This window comes from Dreissena polymorpha, chromosome 6 (genome assembly GCF_020536995.1).
Source record: "Dreissena polymorpha isolate Duluth1 chromosome 6, UMN_Dpol_1.0, whole genome shotgun sequence".
Classification (NCBI taxonomy): Eukaryota; Metazoa; Mollusca; class Bivalvia; order Myida; family Dreissenidae; genus Dreissena; species Dreissena polymorpha.
In genome coordinates this window covers 73,720,068-73,741,795 of record NC_068360.1, presented here as the reverse complement: position 1 = coordinate 73,741,795, position 21,728 = coordinate 73,720,068, and the positions used below count along the sequence as shown (strand labels likewise).

At 34.5% G+C, this 21,728-nt stretch overlaps 3 protein-coding genes across 4 annotated transcripts in view; 2 read left to right on the top strand and 1 right to left on the bottom strand.

The window, feature by feature from the left end:
* LOC127835807 (guanylate cyclase soluble subunit beta-2-like) overlaps positions 1-21,728 on the bottom strand; it is a 296,454-nt gene that overhangs the window by 41,734 nt on the left and 232,992 nt on the right. The gene's annotated exons all lie outside the window — the stretch shown is intronic.
* On the top strand, positions 892-21,046 carry LOC127836562 (uncharacterized). Of its 2 annotated transcripts, none has more exons than XM_052363221.1 (2): positions 892-1,044; positions 19,699-21,046. In XM_052363221.1, exon 2 carries the CDS (start codon positions 19,706-19,708, stop codon positions 20,654-20,656), a length of 951 nt encoding a protein of 316 aa, XP_052219181.1. In that variant the 5' UTR covers positions 892-1,044; positions 19,699-19,705; the 3' UTR covers positions 20,657-21,046. The 2 variants fall into 2 exon arrangements, with proteins under 2 accessions (XP_052219181.1, XP_052219180.1); XM_052363220.1 differs by lacking the exon at positions 892-1,044 and adding an exon at positions 18,789-18,904.
* Positions 13,371-21,728, top strand: part of LOC127836561 (uncharacterized) — a 274,313-nt gene continuing 265,955 nt past the window's right edge. Inside the window, exon 1 of the mRNA XM_052363217.1 lies at positions 13,371-13,554. The gene's annotated coding sequence lies outside the window, so the exon portion shown is untranslated. The remainder of the gene's footprint in view (positions 13,555-21,728) is intronic.

Here is a 21,728-nt window from a genome sequence, read left to right as displayed (position 1 = left end):
CTATGGTTAGGGGCAAAATCCTGATGAACAACTGATCAATTTATTCTAGCCTTAGTTGGGAATTATCCAAACAATTGACATTTCACTTGAGCTGTTAGATATAGATATGCTTCGCTGATGTAATGCTTGTCAATATTCTTGTCATACTGGTCTTTGTTTGTAGTGCAGAGCTTAATCAAGCAGACGATGTGACAAGCCATTTTCAAATCGTAGAGAACAACTTGGCGGGCGAAAAATTGAATTCATGAATACTTTACTATTTTAGCTTCATTCTTATTTCTTAAGCATAGATTTATTTTTATTTATGCACTGATCGAGTCGACTGTCTTTCCGAGCACGTATTACCAATATGAAAAAGATTTGAAAAAATAAACTTGAATAATAAATAATAACATAAATATAATAAGAAGGTTACAGATATGTATGATACAATAAGTTAGTAATCACTGTGTGTTATATGGTTGATATCAGATGTACGACATTTCGCGTTTATAATATTCCAAACTTATAATACAATTTATCCCCGTTTTCCCAAGATGCGTCTGAATTATACTTCTGGTGGTCTATTAAAACAATCGGTCCGGCTGTAGGCATGATACATGTACAGTTACTGATCAATGTTTACCAAATTGCAGTGTCTCTACACAAAACGAAAGTTATTGTTAAGAGGCGGTAGTTGTCTTCAGACCTAATTATATTAAAATATAATTATCCCCGAGTTTTCAAACATGACAATTAAACAAATCAAAGATCTAAAAAGTTGTATGGACTAATACTACCACTACCACTACCACCAATATCGCCAACATCATTATTGTCAGAAGAGCCATCGTCAAATATAACAAGCGTTATCATATTAACTTTTGAACCGTTTATTTACTTTTGTCGTTGCAAACAAAGACCTATAGAATACATGTATTATATAGGTCTTTGTTGCAAATTACCTGAGTTTAACACGTAGATATCGATATCTTTGTGTTTACTGCCTTTGGAACGCTCGATATAAGCTGTTTCATTTTATTTGGATCTACAACGTGTAAGCCGGTATGTATTTAAGTTTATTTAACTGTATTGCGTTAATTAAAATTTCAGTAATGTTGTTTAAACACGGATTTGAACTAATCTGAAAAACTAAACATGTACCAACGGCGGGGTATATAACGCCGCATACAGTTAGGCTCGTCCACGAATAAACTTAAGCAAACACGCGCCTGCTGCTCTTTTCAGCTCATGTACGGGACTTCGTGACCGCGTTTTTAGAAATAAACGCACACCTTCTGTACGCGTTCCGATTGGTTGATTGTCTGTTGATATGGAAAAAAGTCTCTATATTTGCCAGTGTGTATTTACGCTCTTTAGCCCGTATATCACCCAATTAGTGCAAAAGGTACCAAGTTGCTTATAATTTCAATTTTACATAGTACCTTTTTGCACCAGGGGGACGATATCTTCTTTAGAACCACTTTCATTTTCATTGTATTTATTTTTTTAATGAAAAATTAAATGTATGCAAAATGAACAATCAAATTGAAATCAGTATAAATTATAAAATTGCCATGTTAACCTAAATATAGCTTCAGTCAGAACGGTTACTTTACATATACATACATGTTTGTTTGTAACAAATATTTAATGCCAATTAAAGTCCCAGTTCTGTCCCGCTTAAGCAGCTTAATTAGCTGCGCATAGAAGTATATGGTTAAGCATCCAATCGATTGTAAGGCGATTTTTCAATTCTGATTGCGTAGTTTTTTTGTTGTTTTTTTAAACTATATTAAGGTTGTGTTTTGTTCGCGTTTTTGTTTTAAATAAATTTTTTTCTATATTTAGGTTTAATTTGATTTTTTGTTTGATTATCGTTTCAGGTTTTTAATGTATGACACGAAAATGACGACATCATTTCCTATCATAGACATGTCAAAGGCTTACACAGAGCGCAAGAAGCTCGCAAAGAAAGTAGTCCTTGGTCTCGAAAACGAAGGATTTCTGTTTATAGACAACGTCGCGAATTTAGATTATGATAAGCTTTTACGCGCATGCAAATGGTTTTTCGATAAGCCGATCGAATTCAAGCGAACAGTGATGCGAAAACTTTGGAACCCCGAAAATTCGAACATTTACCGAGGGTATTTTCCAGTCACAGAGGAAGAACCTTGCCGGAAGGAAGGTTTTAAATTCGCGCGCGATATCAAAGATGTTGACGTAACAGCTGCTGAATATAACAGGTTCTACGAGAAGTCTCCTTGGCCAAAGGAAGATGGGGAATTCCCTTTTAAGGAATTCCTTCAAGAAACTTATGAGATTCTACACAACACAGCTTTAGAGATTCTAAAGCTAGTCGCCATCGGTTTGGATATAGAGGAAAACATCTTCGAAGACATGTTTTCGGACAAACCATGTTCTACATGAAGGATCATGCATTACCCGCCTTGGGAAGGGAAACCGCCGAAAAACGCGATTGTCGAAGATGGAAAAGTCGTCGTATTTCCGGAACACATCGACAAAAACTTCATGACGCTTCTCACTAGATTCGACTATGGCGGACTGGAGTTTAAGACCATAGATGGTTCGTGGGCGGAAGTGGATCCAAGACCCGGAAGTCTCGTCATGAACATCGGAGACATCTTCTCCAGAATGATGGATGGAAGGCTAAAAGCGAGGACACACCGGGTTATCGACATCGGCACCGACCGTTACGCCGTTCCGTTCTTTTTTACGCCTCGTTACGACGCTGACATCGGGGTCAACTTCATGGAGCCGGAACACCGGTTGGAGCTATACGGACCCTGGGTCCTCGACGTCATTAAAAACCGGGAAAAGTAATTTGAGTACCTTGTGCTACCGGATATTGAGTCGACATCATATGGTGTCGTTTTTGTTTTTTGTACTGGACGACATTGTACGGCGATTGAGTAACTATGATCGAGGCAAAACGTTATTTTGAAATATAAATGTAGTGTACGGACGGAGCTGCATTACATCTCTATTTGGTGTCATATTTGTAAAGGATTCACGACGGAATGCATGTATGCATTGATGTCACATTAATACGGCTTAGTTTCTGTATATTTAAAAGATTGCGTTAAAACAATAATAATGACGACAACACTGACTATTATGACATAATTGACGACAATGATATCTCTAATGATTGTGATTGATAATTGACGACGATGTGAAGATATGATGATTAATTAAACATATGATGCCACAGCCTGTTTGTTTTATTCTAAAAGAATATGTAGTGTTCAGTAATATGTATGAATAAATTGTAGCATAACGTTACAAATATGTGAAGACAACTTATGCATCATATGCAAACAAGAGCGCAAACACGCATAACAATGCCGACCGCCTGTGTATTAGTGTGACATGGTATACGCGCGTCTGATTTACTTCACGACCCAAACTTTAAATATTAAAAATAAAGTGAGTTGCATATTTGTGTTAAGTGTGGACACTTCTTGTAGCATACTTTGAACGAAATAAAAAGTTATTATCGAGCCCGCGATAACGATTTTATCGCGCGATATTGCATTTATATCTCGTTCTAGCGTTCGCTCGCTGTCAACACAGACAGACAGACAGACATACAGACAGACATACAGACATACAGACATACAGACAGACAGACAGACAGACAGACAGACAGACAGATAGACAGACAGACAGACAGACAGACAGACAGACAGACAGACAGACAGACAGACAGACAGACAGTTTATTCAGACTTTTACTTCATCGTCATAATACCTAAATATACAAACTGTGTCACGAATATAGGTATAGCAACATAACATTATAAAACATAAAATAGTCAATTAATAATACAAATAGAAATAATCGATTGCAAAAAAAAAACTGGTTCTCCTAACGGTGGCACTTTATTCCCTGTACGTCGTTAAACCAAACGTGCGGCAGCAAAACAAACTGCGGACGAAAATGAAATCTGTACTCAGGAGGTAGGTGCATATAGTGAATTAATATACGAGGCTTAATTATGTGTCTATGATCGAGCGTTGTCGAGTACTAAATTTTGTTTGGGAAATAGAACATTAAACAAGTATTTTAATTGCATTACTTTAAGATATTTTCAAGTTCTTTGTTTTTTATGTATTGTTTCTTGTTTTTAAGCTACAAACTAACGTGTGATATTACATTAATTGTCAAAATGAAGAGAGAAAAAGCGTTTGGAACTTCGACTTGAATCATTCATGCTCGTCGCGTTATTTGATGTAGACTGAACGAGTTTCGATTATTTCGACGCATAATCAATGAATCCAAAACGAGGCTCGGGATGAGCATTTTTCCTAGTGTTCAGTATGGTGTGCATAAACATTGCGGAACTTTGTGTTTATTATTTATATATAAGTTCATAATTTACGTCTTGATCAACAAAATAAACTAATACATAAAGCATTATGATAAGCGTCATTAGATAACTAGTAAGGTGTCCCTAATACGATACAATGCAAAGTATGCAAGTGTTCTTTGATTAAAACTGTCAGTCGATGTTATCCTTTACAACCGTGTTTAGTAAATAATTACATCACAATCCTTAAAGAGCACATGATCACTTTTTTATGGGAATGTAGATAGTTGTGCCCTTCCTTTAAGATTACGCGTAGCAATCAAGAAAGAAACACATTATATTTATTTAAAGTAATCCATGGGTCACAGACTTGACTATAATAATACAAAACAATTGGTTTCTAGTAAAGCATACTGTAAGTATAGCTCAAAGGTAATACAAATTTCAATTTCAGAACAGGGATATATACTATTACTCTGAATGGAAAATCATGTGATTCAGTGTATGCGCGTTTGAATATTAAATCTAGATCTCTGGTCTGACGAACACAAACGTCATACTATATTTTAAGATGATTCGAAATTGTTTTTGTTGTATGTTTGGGCGTTGGAGCATCAATTTCAATCAAAATCAAACTTGTGTTGTGCTCCGATTTTCTTTATAATTTACTGATCTTTGGTCCATATAAATGGAGAGTTAGTTTCACGCCTTTCAATAGTCTTAGGTAACACACACATGATTCATATCGCTTATGGTTTACAGATCAATATATGCAATCAAGATTTGTTACCATAATTAGTTACGGATTTGTACCATATTTTAGCAAAATATATATAGTAAGGATCAACTACACAGCTACACCGTTATTCCCTATTGGGCCGAAACGAAACAATTATCAGCATAATCTATCATTCTAATGTTTTCCTGTATAACAATAGGTAAGAACACATTATTTAAAGCATTATTTTATAAAGCCATGCAAATTGTTATGTACATAATATTAGTGCAGAAGGTAAAAGTCTTTTTTCATTCGATAATTCAGACATAATGTACTGCACTCTACGCATTAACCGATGTATATTCTCGTAATTCATAAAACATGAAACAGATACACAAAGCAATCGATGATTTCTTTAAAAGACCGTGATTTTAATTACGTATATTCGTCTTTAATTTAGTTTTGCTCCCTGATATACTGATTCGTTCAACAAAATACAAAAAAGTCATTTTCGTTAACAAACTCTAAGAACAGTAAGGACCTTACTGAGGTGCTTGCTATAACAGAGCTGTCTTAGTCTTGGCAATCTCTTGTGTTTGCCAACAAAGTCGGACATGTCATGTATTACTGAATAACACCAACTAAATGCTTGTTGGTGTCCTTCGGTTATTCATACATTTTGTTGTTGCGTGCTACCATTGTCAAATTTTGTCTAAAGGTCTACTGTAACGCTTAAATCGTTGCGTCCAATTACCGTGTGTCGGCTGCAATATGTCGGCGTCACAGATGTCGCAAGGAAGATATCATACACTACCGCTGTACAGTATTGTCATTATCGTATTATAATTGCAAATGTATAGATAATGAGGGTGAAACGAAATACATCAATTGTAATGCTGTATCGAAATATCAATAAAAACGTGTTTGTGTTTGACTTGATAAGATGCCCCACAACAATGCGTGCGTCATGTCGTTTCAAGAAATGTTGTTTTGCTGCTGTTAACGAGCTTTCCATGGTGTTAGTTTCAAAACGTTTGAAGGACTGAATTCATTGCATTTCGCTAAGGTTTTAAAATACAGATGTTTGCACATTTAAGAAAAACCATATTAGATGCACTTTGAAATTTCTTTAAATTAGTCTAGTTTTTCTGTAATTACTCTATTAAATAGAAATGATTATAGTTATGTATTCATATAAATCAAACAAGGACATTTCACACATTCCTAAATCGTTTCAGCTCAATTAACAAATTTTCTTCATGTATACTGTACATAATCTGGAAATTTATGTATTGCCTAAATCCTGTGGCGCGAATAATTGCATTAATTCTCATTCAACAATGGGTCATGAAAAAGGATGTATGGCTTTCAATCCGCAGAAGTTGGGTGTAATTTAGACGATGTTTATACCAAATATAAGGACAATCATACCACAGATAACTTGTTATAACGAATCATTTCTCACGAGCTGGTCTGATGTATTTTACCTGGAAATTATTTTACTACCTAGTTGGCGTTTTACCTGAAGATTATTTTACCACCTAATGGGTGTTTTTAGGATATCTGACTGCATTAATTGTACTCATATGGGGAATCGAGTTTCGTTGTAAAAATATATCAATGTCCAATATCATTGGTGCGGATTATGATGTCTGCCGTGGTTATGTTCTTGTAGCGGTGTAAGCTGCTGGTGATCATATTTTTGATGCCCATGATTTCGGGAGAGACAGCAAGACATGATGCTTCTGTTGGTGTTTGTAATGCATGTGTCGATGGGATTTCGATACTTGTTATATTGTTGTGACTATTATAAATATAGTGGTGAACCAGTAACGATTAAGTGGTGATGGTGCTTATATTTGGGGTGGTTAGTTACGGCTATGGATGAGTTGAAGGTGTTGATTATATATATATAAATATATATATATATATATATATATATATATATATATATATATATATATATATATATATATATATATATATATATATATAAACCTGCATATTCTGTTGCGTTGCTACAAAGCGGCTCCTTGTTTTTCTCATTAGCTATTCTTTATTCGCTTTTTTAAACTTCGGTTCCATTGCAGTTCCCAACGCGTGGTTGAGCCTTCTTTAAACAATCTTTGGTGCCCATTGAAGATTGACTCTGAAACATGAGCAAAAAATAATTGTTAAATGCAGAAAAAAAAAAAAAAAATATATATATATATATATATATATATATATATATATATATATATATATATATATATTCGTCCTGTTGAATTTTCAACGTAAGCTCCCAGAAACAATTTTAATTACAAAACTACTAAAAGGACAACACCTCTAAAATAATTTTCAGCAAGGGTTATAGTTATTTTGCACTGATAATGTTACTATTGGGATTAACATATCTCTTAAAGTGATATAATGCGCATCTTACAGTATATGCTATGTTTATAGGTGTCTATCGCATCCGTTGTTTATTTTTGGTGTTTTCATTTCATATTCACTTATATTTGTAAATGCAACATCACCATACTAAAACAATATCCCGGAAAGAGAAAAAAATAATGCATTTGAATATCAACCCTACTTTCGTTTTGACAACTGACGTCAGAAATGATTCGATGTACAATCTGAATGTCAATTTAGTTTTAATGCAGATTTGTTCATGCGACACAGTGCACTAACATTAACTCCGATCCTAATAAAAAGACAGTTCAGCAAAGCTAAGAGGACTGTACAATAATTTTAAATATCAAATGTAATATATATTTATTATAAACGAATGGTAGCAAGATGAGTTGCAGATAATTGGTCAGTTACCACATTATTTTACTATTACTTTTGTTCTGTTAGTTCGTTTCAGCTCAATTCAACAGTGAAAAATGCCCAAACTATCACTTTAAATTTCATGTTTATGCCTCTTCTAGTTTTTAGATATGCACCTGACAAGAAAAGAGTACACAAATTAATTCCACGACGCAAGCGTTCAATTTCAAGTGCCCTGATATCGATCGATTCTTCAATCGTTCACCGACCGTCGTTTTGTTGCAAATGTATTTCATAGTAATTGCTACGTGCCGTTGAACAACTTTGATCTAATGTGTTTCGTTGACTGTCTTATTAAAATTTAGGTGCTCTTTATCGTTCCAATAATGCATGAACCGTACACAATGACAAATATACATTTTACGCAGGTACTGAATGTCTGATGACACTGCGACAATACAAATTCACAGTCTGTTGATTATATGAATTCGTTGTATCATGTTTAATTGAAAGTGAATACAGAAATTAAAACGTCATCGACTGTTGTCCTAAGGAAAAAACGCTTAGAAATAACAGTGTCAGCAGTAACCATGAGTCCATAGAACCTTTTGCTCATTTGGCCAGAAACATATTTATATTGTAGTGTTGTATTAGATTGCATTTTGTAAATGTTATGTTCTACCTAAAATAACGATAGCACATCGGAAATAAATTATAATTAACAAAACATTTTTATAGAATTTGTATCCTTGTTGTATCTAAAACAGCCGTATTTTTAATTATACAATTGTGTAGAAAATTTCATAACAGTACTGTTGATTATTATTTTAATCAATGTATTCATTCGATGCATTTCACGGAGTTTTATTGTTTCAATAATATTCAAACAAATCAAATGCTACAAACTATGTATGCCATTATTAGAGCAGGCAATAATGTAGTATTTACAGCTTAGTTTATACAATGTTTTGTAATAAATTGTCGTTACGCATATATATGTAAAGTAAACATCCTGACACATATTTAGTGTTAGATATATAGGCGAGTGAATGTGAAAATATGCAATTGCGAACATGAACCAATTATTTGGTGTTTTGGAGCAAACATGCTCGATTTTGTCGTATTGGTAATTTCATTCCGTTGTAGCTTAAAATCTGCAAGACCTGTTAAATATGCGAAGGCTCATGCGCATTGCGATCACACCATCTGGCGCAATAGGTGCAAGTTGCAAATGTACATATATCAATAAATGTACAAAATGTGATAAAACTGAACATTTTTTTCCTGATATAATGTAAGCCTCTTACGCCATGCTATTCACAGCACATATGTCACGACGATGTAACTGTTAAATGTATGTTTTTTACGGTATTAAGGGTGACACATACCAACATGCTAAACCCACATAACTCACACTCATTCCTGACCCAATACCCTACCCTCATGCTCCACCGACATAAGCCACCTGTATTTATCATCCACAAACAATAACTACATGCTCATTTCCCATACACTTACATGATGATCCACCCACACACCCCATCCTTATGCTCAATATAACGAAGTGAAACTCCAGCTGCTGGAGTAGTATTGAGTTATTATTATAAACAATTAGTTGGTCCTTTATTTAAGGCAAGTGGCCGATTGCCAAAACAGTACAAAACAGGACAATACATCACAATACAAAACAACACAAATAAAAATAAAGCTGGGGTCAACGCCTTGGAACGGTCAATGCAAAGCATTGTGGTTTAAACCGGTTTTGGGGCGCTCAACCTCACACTTGGCCCAGCAATATTCATAATACATGAACGTGTAAATAAAATTTAACCTCATAGCATTGTAACTCAAATTAAACAATAATAAAGGGGAATTAAAACGCATTCAATTTAATTACCATTTAATTACTCACTGGTATTGACGATACCAGAGCAACAGAGTTACAACTTTTTGAGGAACGATGGAATGAAACTATGATCAAGTGTCAACTACATTCCTTCTTTATAGAAAAAGATTAAAGAATATAGCATCATGAAGTTTATATTTCAGATCATCATCGCACAAATACAGGAAGAAGCAGCAATAATGGGTGTAAAAACTCCATATTACATTGTTTGGTTGTTTATGTACTGCTAAAAATAAATCAAACAAGAAACGCCTGTCACAGAGAAAAAATAAAATTATAAACTCAATGACCTATGCATGAAGATTACAACTTGGAAAGTTGGACACTTACCACACCCTCATGCGCTATCCACATACCCCTACATCATGCTACACCCACACATCCCACTCTCATGCTGTAGACACTTACTCTACCCTTATGCTCAATCTACATACCCTTACATCATGCTCCACCCAATAATCCCTTCCTAATGCCCAAGACGATTTCCCCACACTTTTGCTAAAAATTACATACCCTTACACCATGCTCCACCTACACATCCCATCCTCATGCTCAAGACACTTATCCCACCCTAATGCTCCATCCACACACCCCTACCTAATTCTCAAGACTCTTACCCCACCCTCGTGCTCCTTCCCTTAAATAATGATCCATCCACAAATCCCACCATCATGCTTCAGGCACTTACTCCACCCTCATGATTCATCCACATACCCTTACATCACGCTCCACCCACACATCCCACCATCATGCTCAATACACTTACCCTTACATCATGCTCCATCCACAAACCATACCATCATACACCAACCACATACACTTACATCATACTCCACCCACATACCACATCCAAATGAATCACCCACATACCCAAACCTCATGTTTTGCCTTTGAAGCAATAATTGGATATATACTCTTATAATTGTTCCATCCTAGTCAGAATACTACTAAAAGCATATAGTCAATTATGCCTACTCTGTCATCCTGTAACTTCAACCAAGAAAGCCTGTTGATGCGGACGGCAAGCATGTGGATGTGGGATCGATTGTTTTATTACATGTATTTCAGAGGTCGAAGGGTCGGTTGGGTTCGGCTTGGTCGGCCTGTGGGCTCTTGCAGGGGGACATTAGTGTCTCTCCGCTGTTAACTGAAACAAGGCAACATACTCTTTGAATAACACGGCAAGTTGGACTTCCTCCTCCTGTTGCAATCCAGACAGTACAAAACAATAAGCACATAGTTCGTCATAACATAGCAATATAACAATCACACTTTGTGGTCCACATTACTATATATAAAATGGTACGTCTTGAAATCTCACCCTAACCTAAAAAACATCAAGAAAGATCCTTATAGGCAGACTAGAATCATAGTGGAAATTGGGTAATATTTAAACAAAAGTATGCAAGATATATTGCTCTTAATCTTTCGTCTTCCTGTTTTTAAACAAATACATTATGAGTAACCTTTATTTGTTGAACAAGATGAGCAGTTGGGAAATTTTATACATTCATATGCTTATGCCATAGAATATGGGCTCGCATATTTAATGGTCATAAATGCAAATTTCAACGATAAATAACTTTGTCTTACCCAAAGTATGCAATTAACATCGCTTTTGCCATTTAGGTGACGTTTTGGTGAACAATAGCAGTATAAGTAAGCTAATTTTTTTGAAAAGATGGACGGAAAAAAAATCCACCATATTAGACTTACGACTCACTTTTTTACGGCCATAAATCCACATTGGAAAAGAAAAAACCTGTTTTATTCTAACCCAAAGTATGTTAACAAAACCTACATTATCGTACTTAGCGTACCTGTTTGGAAAAAAACACTCATAAGTAAGCTATATTTGTTGAAAAAGATGAACAGTTTGAAAAAAATGAAGCACATTGACGTCCATCTTTTACGATCTAAAATCTCCATAATAATAATCATAATAAAAAATAACACTGATTTTTACCTAAAAGTATGCGAGAAACGTTGCTTTTAGACTGTGCGTTCCAGTTTGTTAAACATTATTTTATAAGCGAGCTATGTTTGTTGAATAAGATGTTTGTTGGAACAAAAAATGTTTACTTCAAAAAAAATATTTTCTGAACCAAAGTCTGCAAAAAACATTGCTTTAAGCATTTTCAGGACCGTATCTTAACAATTACACTATATGTGTTTATTAAGATGATATGATAGAAAATAAAGGACATAAGACAATTGACTTTTATTTTGTACTGCCTTAAATCCCCATTTCAACAAAAAAAAATCACAAGCTGCCAACCAAAAGTATGCAAGAAAGATTGCTTTTAGCATTTTATTTGCTGTTTCTAAATCATACTATTACAAGAAAGCTAAATTTGTTGAATAGCACATAAGAATACTGAATTGCATATTCCACAGCAAAAAATTAAAATTAAACCAAAAAATATTGTAACCCAAATAAGGAAAGAAACATTGCTTTTAGCTTAAACATGTCTGTATGTCGCCAGTGACTTTATCAGAATACTATGCTTTTAAACAACATAAACACTTGGAAAGTTTAGCACATTAAAAATATTGCTTTGCATATTTAAGGGCAAAAAAAACAACAACACATGTTGACAAGAAATTCACTGTTTTCTGGACAAGAGTATGCAAGAAACATTGCTTAAAGCATGTTTGTGTCTGTTTATAGACAATAACGTTATGAGCAAGCTGCAATGTATTTGAAGGTTCAATAAATACATTCAGAACTCGTGCAAGTATTCCTTTTGTGGAGATAATTATGAACCGCACATCGTTGTCACATTCGACGCGATCGCACTGTAGAACTACGATGAACGAAATTAAAAATAAACAAAGTTTTGTTTACAGCATGTACATTAAACAAAAATAAATTATATTTTTGCAAATCCGTATTCCCTTAACGATGGCCATCTTAAGCATCGGTAAAATATTTACATGCTGATGAAAACAGCATGATAATTTAACAAAGGGCTTCAATGAAATTGTTGGTTGTGGCTTTTTATTGAACACCCCATTTTAATAAAGTTTTATAATGTTTCCTCTAATAGATTTCAAGTTATATCCTGGACAAGAAACCCAAAGGTCGGATGGATAACGTGTTTACAGGAATAAACAATTTACATAGTTTCTTAAGCTGGCATATATCAATAGTATGAGTTGTATGTGGCCAACAACCACATTGTTGAACGCTAAATTATATTATAAGTGAATTGTTCAAAAATGTTTGCATTTGAACAAATGCAATTAAATGAATTTACTAGCAAAACTGTAATAATAGTTTTGAATAATTACGATAACAAGAACACAATATAACAATATATGACTGCTCGGGGTGTCATCCGTGACGTTTATTAAACAAACCTAACCCACTTACACCATACCTTGCAGTCTTTTTAGTTATATGGAAGTTTAACCGCTATCTCGATATTTTACGCTTATTTTAAAAAATCAATTAAAAGCATGACACACGTTTAAGGATTGTTCCGAGTTCTAAACGACCATATATTGCATCACAAGTTCTAGATGGCACTTCTATGCCACCATACAGCTGCGTTAGTGAGCGCTGAATATAAAATATTATGCAATATATAGCTATTACGGGAAAAACATGAACTCAGAAAGTTAAGCTTTATGCATTTATTTAACTCCACAACGATTCCCTGCTCATAATTACTCGTTGAATTATCCCAATATAACCTCACGTAATGTCACCACAGAATGTTAAACCGGTGTTAATGTAGGATATTTTGTTGACTCAATACAGTAAGTAATGTAAACTTAAGTTAAAACCGGATACAAGAGAGCATACACAAGTATCCATTGACGTTCCTGTCGTTTTGTGTCGTTCCGAATTTGCAAGTAAGATTATATGTTGTTTAAAGTATTGTTAGACAATAAAATTAGCATGCAGATGGCAGATAAATTGCTCGGTTGCTTCAAAAATTACTGTCGTAATTGCTATATTTGTATTGATTTTTATATTCCTTTATGGCATAAAACGATTTGTATGTAGATTCAGAGCTGTATTGTTGTTTTATTCCAGTAAACAAAATCATGTTTAATAAAATTTGTAGCAATTATTTATTAATCATATTTTCCTCAAGTCGGCATTGGAGCAAGATCGTCAGTGTGTGTACAGTGACAAATGTGCTGATATTGACTGTATAAATATAATCACTTCAATTGCTGACTAATAAACACGCCATTGATAAAATATATATTGCTTCCTCAATTTTATAAATTTGTCTATCTTACATACACAATATGATATAACTTTAAGCGTATGATCCATGACACTGGCGCTTGCTTGACGTCATTTCTGTCGTAAAAATAAAACAAGAGGACCGAGCTTGCTACCATGGCTCCTCTCCACAATCAGGCAATAAGGCCAAATCCTTCACATTGTAAAATCTTTTTACTGTGACTTCACTTAACATTAATTTTAACATGTCTTACTGAGATTTTCAAATACTTAATTCATTGATACCTAAATATAACATATCATTGACGTAACTGCCCTCAAATGTAAACTCTTATATGGTTCCTAATTTGGAGTTTTAGTTTTCAACAACCCGCCGCTTATTATTGCGCAAAAATAACGCAAATACGCACATACTCGATTTGAAGCGATAAATACATGCACCAATTTTACCATGGCGTTTATTGTTTAAATATTTATATCGCTTGCGAGTCTATATTGCAAAGAGGATTGCTATGAACAAAGTCCTTATTCTCTATCCATAGAAATATTGTTATTTTCCTAAAATAAAATATGATTAACATTTCGTTTTTTTATATATTTGTAATGCTTCCATTCGTGAAATCATGTGCGTTATTTTTCTAATCGTGACGGAGTACCCGAAATATGTTAGTAGCAGGTCTTTTTGTAGCAAACAATAGAACATATTAATAAGGCATAATATGTATACCTAACCGATTCAACAATCTACAGTGCATACCGGATTTGAGTATCATATTCCTAAGGATAATTGAATTTCAAGTAATCAGTTCATTAGTTCGTTATAGTCATAAATCAAACCTTTTGAAAACTAAAAGAACACTATGTAAAAGTTTAGAATAGCACACATATACTGTTTTGTGACCTGTAACTATGTGCGGAATAAACTCAGCCTTGTCAATAAGTGTAATTTTACTGCGTCTCATAATTTGAACTCATATTATCTGGGTTTATATATAGTTGCCTTATTTATATCGGTTAATCATGTACCTCACGGTGGTAAACGCATATTACATTTAACCGATAGTCGTCTGTAGTTTTTATAACGTCATGTATCTTAACGTGGCTCTATTGTTTGATTCTATACCGTCGTTTATATTTAGCTGTGAGATAATACCTCAACATTTTCTGAAAAGAGTCAGCATTTTCTGAAAAAAAGAACACGAACAAACCACCTGAAGATAACATTATCGGATTTCTCGGCGTTCAAGGCTTTTTTTATTACAAAGAGGACATTTAGGCCAAACACATAGACACATATGTTTATTTTTTATTTCGCCCATATGGTCCGTTTTGAATCGCATCCGAATTGCATTTCCATACATTTTGTAAAACTACATATATATTACGACATAGACTTTTTTCAACGGTTAATAGTAAATTGAGGCCTTTGATTTGCTTTTGTAAGTATATTCAACAAATATTCATAAACTATATAGTTAGTTTTATGCGGTTTGCGCTCGCGGCTTGAGAGATGGAAAATGGTATGAAGATATCTTTTTTCGCTAGATCGCTCCTATGGCTGGGGTAAAAATCCCGGTGAACAACTGTTCAATTTGCTGCAGCCTTAGTTGGGATTAAGCCAGCTTCGCTGATGTAATGCTTGACATGATTAAGCGTCAAATGTCCAGCCATTCTGATCTTTGTTTACAGTAAAGAGCTTATTCAAGCAGACGATCTAACAAGCCAATTTCAAATCGTAGTGAACAACTTGGTTGGCGAAAAATTGAATTTATGACAACTTAACTATTTTAGCTTCATTCTAGTTTCTTAAGCATTGCTTTATTTTGAGTTATGCACTGATCGAGTCGACTGTCTTTCCGAGCACGTATTACCAATATGAAAAAAGATTTGAAAAATAAACTTGAATTATAAATAATAACATAAATTTAATAAGAAGGTAACATATATGTATGGTACATTAAGTAAGTAATCAGTGTGTGTTATATGGTTGATATCCGATGTACGACACTTCGCGTTTATAATATTCCAAACTTATAATACGAATTTATCCCCGTTTTCCCTAGATGCGTCTGTATAACACTTCTGGTGGTCTATTTTATTGTTGTATGCAAATGTAGATTTGAATATTATGTAAAGATATCAATGGTGTGATAAATACATTAGGTAAATTAAGTATTCAATTAAAAACAATACGTATATAATACACATTAAGGGGCATATCAACGGTATTAATTGTGATTCTTAATATGACTTCACCAATTCACGGCATATTATGTGTATGAATTAATGTATAATAACGCAGTACCATTTTATTGGAATTGCTAGGGAAATATATGTGATTTTTGTATCCTCGCAGTTCGTGTACGATAAAAATCTTATCCAACACAAGTATTGCATTTTAGGAAAACGTTTACATACATGTACTACAAACAAGTGTGCATGTGAATAGAGAAACTACAGAAGGCAAATATGGCGTATATGTAAAGCAATCATTCGCTATCTACATGAACTTCGTTATCAATAATGAGTTGCTGTTTTTTTAATTAAAATAATCTTTAAGTTGTTGATACGCCACTGTAATGTAATAATGCTGAAATCAATATTTTTTTACCACTTGGATACGTATTTTCACGCATTTGTAGTCCCTTAGAAAGTGATGTTTAATTTAAGACCTTTCTTACTAGATTAAAGTTTTTAAGGCTTCATCTCCAAACCTTAGATACAGCATAACACCCGAACAGAGTTCCTTGCAGGCTGTGTTGGTTTTATGCTGTTTGCACATAGCCATTTACATTTTGCGTCTTTTCTTTGTGGGAAAGGGTTAAATCTACAATGACTCAGATGTTTTAAAGTACAGATTTTATTTTAAGAACGTACGCGGTAGTTTTTACTATTTTTTATCACATATAGCAAATTGTTTGATAGATCCATCTTTTGCTAATATAACAATCGAGGGTGACGGGTGTTCTTATTTGTTTTGTTGAGCTTTGAATTAAACGACTATTTCAACGTGTGAGTTCACCTCGCAAATATGACTTACAGAACAAAACTGAGCACAAAAATAAAAATACAATTGAAAATAATGTAACTCTCTGTGTCGATTAATAATTTTGATTGCAATTTTATTTAATATCATAAAACATCAAATGGATATCGACAAAGTAAATCGGAAAACAAAATTTCTTACTTTCAACTTTTAATACATTATCGCATATAAATTTCATTCCAATTTAAGCAAATGGGTCGTGGGTTATCAGAAAGAAATTAGAAAACAGATAAACAAGCAAATTCGTTTAATTGATATCTCCCGCAATATTGTGGTAGTGACAGACAAACGGACGGACTGACGTACGGACGTGCAAGGACAATTCTCACAGGTTCTTTTTTCACAGTTACAATTCAAAATACAACTCGCAGTAAAACAATGAATACAAGATTCTAACACATCCCGACTGAAAATGAACTACATAAATTAGTATCCGATCCTGTTTGCTCAATATAACGCGGGTCATTGTTCTGTCAAATGATAGATGAATATAACTTATTTATAATCGATAATAAACTTGCATTTTAAAGCCTGTTGATTTCCTTTTACAGAATACGGGCCTTATCAAATTCCCAAATGCTACACGTAATCCCATGTCTTGTCTTCAGTGTCACAAAAATTTAAAAAAGGATTCCAGTATATTTAGGTAGAAAGATTTAGATTGCATTCGTGTTATATGACGTTATGTGTGTTTTATAAACGGGTTGTTGGTGCGGTACCTGCGCACGTTCAAATACTTTGCTTAACGATTGACAAACCTTTAAAAGCCTTAGTTTACATCAATGTGTTTTATTAATCAATTGCTTGCCAAAAATAAACAAAATGCTTTTGTTTTTTTTCCAATCATATTGGTCAGAGAAAAAGCGCACAAAAGTAAATAGTATGCAAGTATTATCTACACCTGCGGCAAGATGCACCACCATCCACACATGGTTCATAAGTATCAGAGCGTCGTCTATGAATAATTTAAATTAATCAGATATTCTATGTGGTAAGTTTTATCAAATAACACTACATAAAAGTTGATATCTTAAGCTGTTGTTAGAGAAAATAAAGTTTTCCGATTTATTTTTGGGCATAAGATGAAATCACAACGATTTTGATTATATTTTATATAAAACACATATTCCTTTATGGCATGTTTTAAATATATGATGATTAAGTTACAAATTGATTATTTTGAAGGAAAGCTATCCGTTTTAAACAAGTCGTTCTTTTTGACAAAACATTTTCAGTTATAAGGCAGTGTTGAATGTTTTCCGTAATGAGATTCTTGATTGTTGTTACAAACACGCGATAAAAAGGGGGTTTCAAGTCGCAGGAATGTTGGTCGATTCTTACTGTGTGGGCTACACATTGTTTATCAATGTTCTAAACTGTATAGTACTTATTTCTTGGTATCATTCCCTTATTGAATATGCATCCCGTTTTTTAATCGAATATCCGAAAAAGCATACACTTATTGCGCAAACGGTTTTACAGTCGAAACAAATTTGCGTAGAACTAAACTGTCCGATACATACTTAAAACAATCGGTCCAGCTATATGACATGACCCAAGTACAGTTACTGATTAATGTTAACCAAATTTCAGTGTCTCTACTCAAAACGAACGTCATTGTCCAGAAGCGGTAGTTGTCTTCAGACCTAATTATATAAAAATATAGTTACCCCCGAGTGTTTAAACATGACAATTAAACAAATCAAAGATCTAGAAAGTTGTATGGACTAACACTACCAATACCACTACCACCAATATCGCCAACATCATTATTGTCAGAAGAGCCTTCGACAATTATAACAAGCGTTATCATGTTAAATTTTGAACCGTTTATTTACTTTTGTCTTTGCAAATTACCTGAGTTTAACGCGTAGATATCGATATCTTTGTGTTGACTGCATTAGGAACTCTCGATATAAGCATTTCATTTCATTTTATTTGGATCTACAACGTGTAAGCCGGTATGTATTTAAGTTTATTTAGCTGTATTGCGTTAATTAAGATTTCAGTAATGTTGTTTAAACACAGATTTGAACTAATCTGAAAAACTAAACATGTACCAACGGCGGGGTATATAAGGCCGCATAAAGTTAGGCTCGTCCACGAATAAACTTAAGCAAACACGCGCCTGCTGCTCTTGTAAGCTCATGTACGGGACTTCGTGACCCCGTTTTTAGAAATAAACGCACACCTCGTGTACGCGTTCCGATTGGTTGATTGTTTGGTGATATGGAAAATAGTCTCTATATTTGTCAGTGTGCATTTACGCTCTTTAGCCCGAAAATCGCCCAATAAGTGCAAAAGGTACCAAGTTGCTTCTAATTTCAATTTCATATAGTACCTTTTTGCACCAGTGGGACACTATCTTCTTCAGAACCACTTTTATTTTCATTGTATTTATTTTTTTGATGAAAAATTAAATGTATGCAAAATGAACAATCAAATTGAAATCAGTATAAATTATAAAATTGCCATGTTAACCTAAATATAGCTTCAGTCAGAACGGTTACTTTACATATACATACATGTTCGTTTGTAACAAATATTTAATGCCAATTAAAGTCCCAGTTCTGTCCCGCTTAAGCAGCTTAATTAGCTGCGCATAGAAGTATATGGTTAAGCATCCAATCGATTGTAAGGCGTATTTTTTTTGTTTAACTATATTAAGGTTGTGTTTTGTTCGCGTTTTTGTTTTAAATAATTATTGTTTTCATTTTTAGGTTTAGTTTGATTTTTTGTTTGATTCTCGTTTCAGGTTTTTAATGTATGACACGAGAATGACGACATCATTTCCTATCATAGACATGTCAAAGGCTTACACAGAGCGCAAGAAGCTCGCAAAGAAAGTAGTCCTTGGTCTCGAAAACGAAGGATTTCTATTTATAGACGACGTCGCGAATTTAGATTGTGATAAGCTTTTACGCGCATGCAAATGGTTTTTCGATAAGCCGATCGAATTCAAGCGAACAGTGATGCGAAAACTTTGGAACCCCGAAAATTCGAACATTTACCGAGGGTATTTTCCAGTCACAGAGGAAGAACCTTGCCGGAAGGAAGGTTTTAAATTCGCGCGCGATATCAAAGATGTTGACGTAACAGTTGCTGAATATAACAGGTTCTACGAGAAGTCTCCTTGGCCAAAGGAAGATGGGGAATTCCCTTTTAAGGAATTCCTTCAAGAAACTTATGAGATTCTACACAACACAGCTTTAGAGATTCTAAAGCTAGTCGCCATCGGTTTGGATATAGAGGAAAACATCTTCGAAGACATGTTTTCGGACAAACCATGTTCTACATTAAGGATCATGCATTACCCGCCTTGGGAAGGGAAACCGCCGAAAAACGCGATTGTCGAAGATGGAAAAGTCGTCGTATTTCCGGAACACATCGACAAAAACTTCATGACGATTCTCACTAGATTCGACTATGGCGGACTGGAGTTTAAGACCATAGATGGTTCGTGGGCGGAAGTGGATCCAAGACCCGGAAGTCTCGTCATGAACATCGGAGACATCTTCTCCAGAATGATGGATGGAAGGCTAAAAGCGAGGACACACCGGGTTATCGACATCGGCACCGACCGTTACGCCGTTCCGTTCTTTTTTACGCCTCGTTACGACGCTGACATCGGGGTCAACTTCATGGAGCCGGAACACCGGGTGGAGCTATACGGACCCTGGGTCCTCGACGTCATTAAAAACCGGGAAAAGTAATTTGAGTACCTTGTGCTACCGGATATTGAGTCGACATCATATGGTGTCGTTTTTGTTTTTTGTACTGGACGACATTGTACGGCGATTGAGTAACTATGATCGAGGCAAAACGTTATTTTGAAATATAAATGTAGTGTACGGACGGAGCTGCATTACATCTCTATTTGGTGTCATATTTGTAAAGGATTAACGACGGAATGCATGTATGCATTGATGTCACATTAATACGGCTTAGTTTCTGTATATTTAAAAGATTGCGTTAAAACAATAATAATGACGACAACACTGACTATTATGACATAATTGACGACAATGATATCTCTAATGATTGTGATTGATAATTGACGACGATGTGAATATATGATGATTAATTAAACATATGATGCCACAGCCTGTTTGTTTTATTCTAAAAGAATATGTAGTGTTCAGTAATATGTATGAATAAATTGTAGCATAACGTTACAAATATGTGAAGACAACATATGCATCATATGCAAACAAGAGCGCAAACACGCATAACAATGCCGACCGCCTGTGTATTAGTGTGACATGGTATACGCGCGTCTGATTTACTTCACGACCCAAACTTTAAATATTTAAAATAAAGTGAGTTGCTTATTTGTGTTAAGTGTGGACACTTCTTGTAGCATACTTTGAACGAAATAAAAAGTTATTATCGAGCCCGCGATAACGATTTTATCGTGCATTTATATCTCGTTCTAGCGTTCGCTCGCTGTCAACACAGACAGACAGACAGACAGACAGACATACAGACATACAGACATACAGACAGACAGACATACAGACAGACAGACATACAGACAGACAGTTTATTCAGACTTTTACTTCATCGTCATAATACCTAAATATACAATTTGTGTCACGAATATAGGTATAGCAACATAACATTATAAAACATAAAATAGTCAATTAATAATACAAATAGAAATAATCGATTGCAAAAAAAAACTGGTTCTCCTAACGGTTGCACTTTACTCCCTGTACGTCGTTAAACCAAACGTGCGGCAGCAAAACAAACTGCGGACGAAAATGAAATCTGTACTCAGGAGGT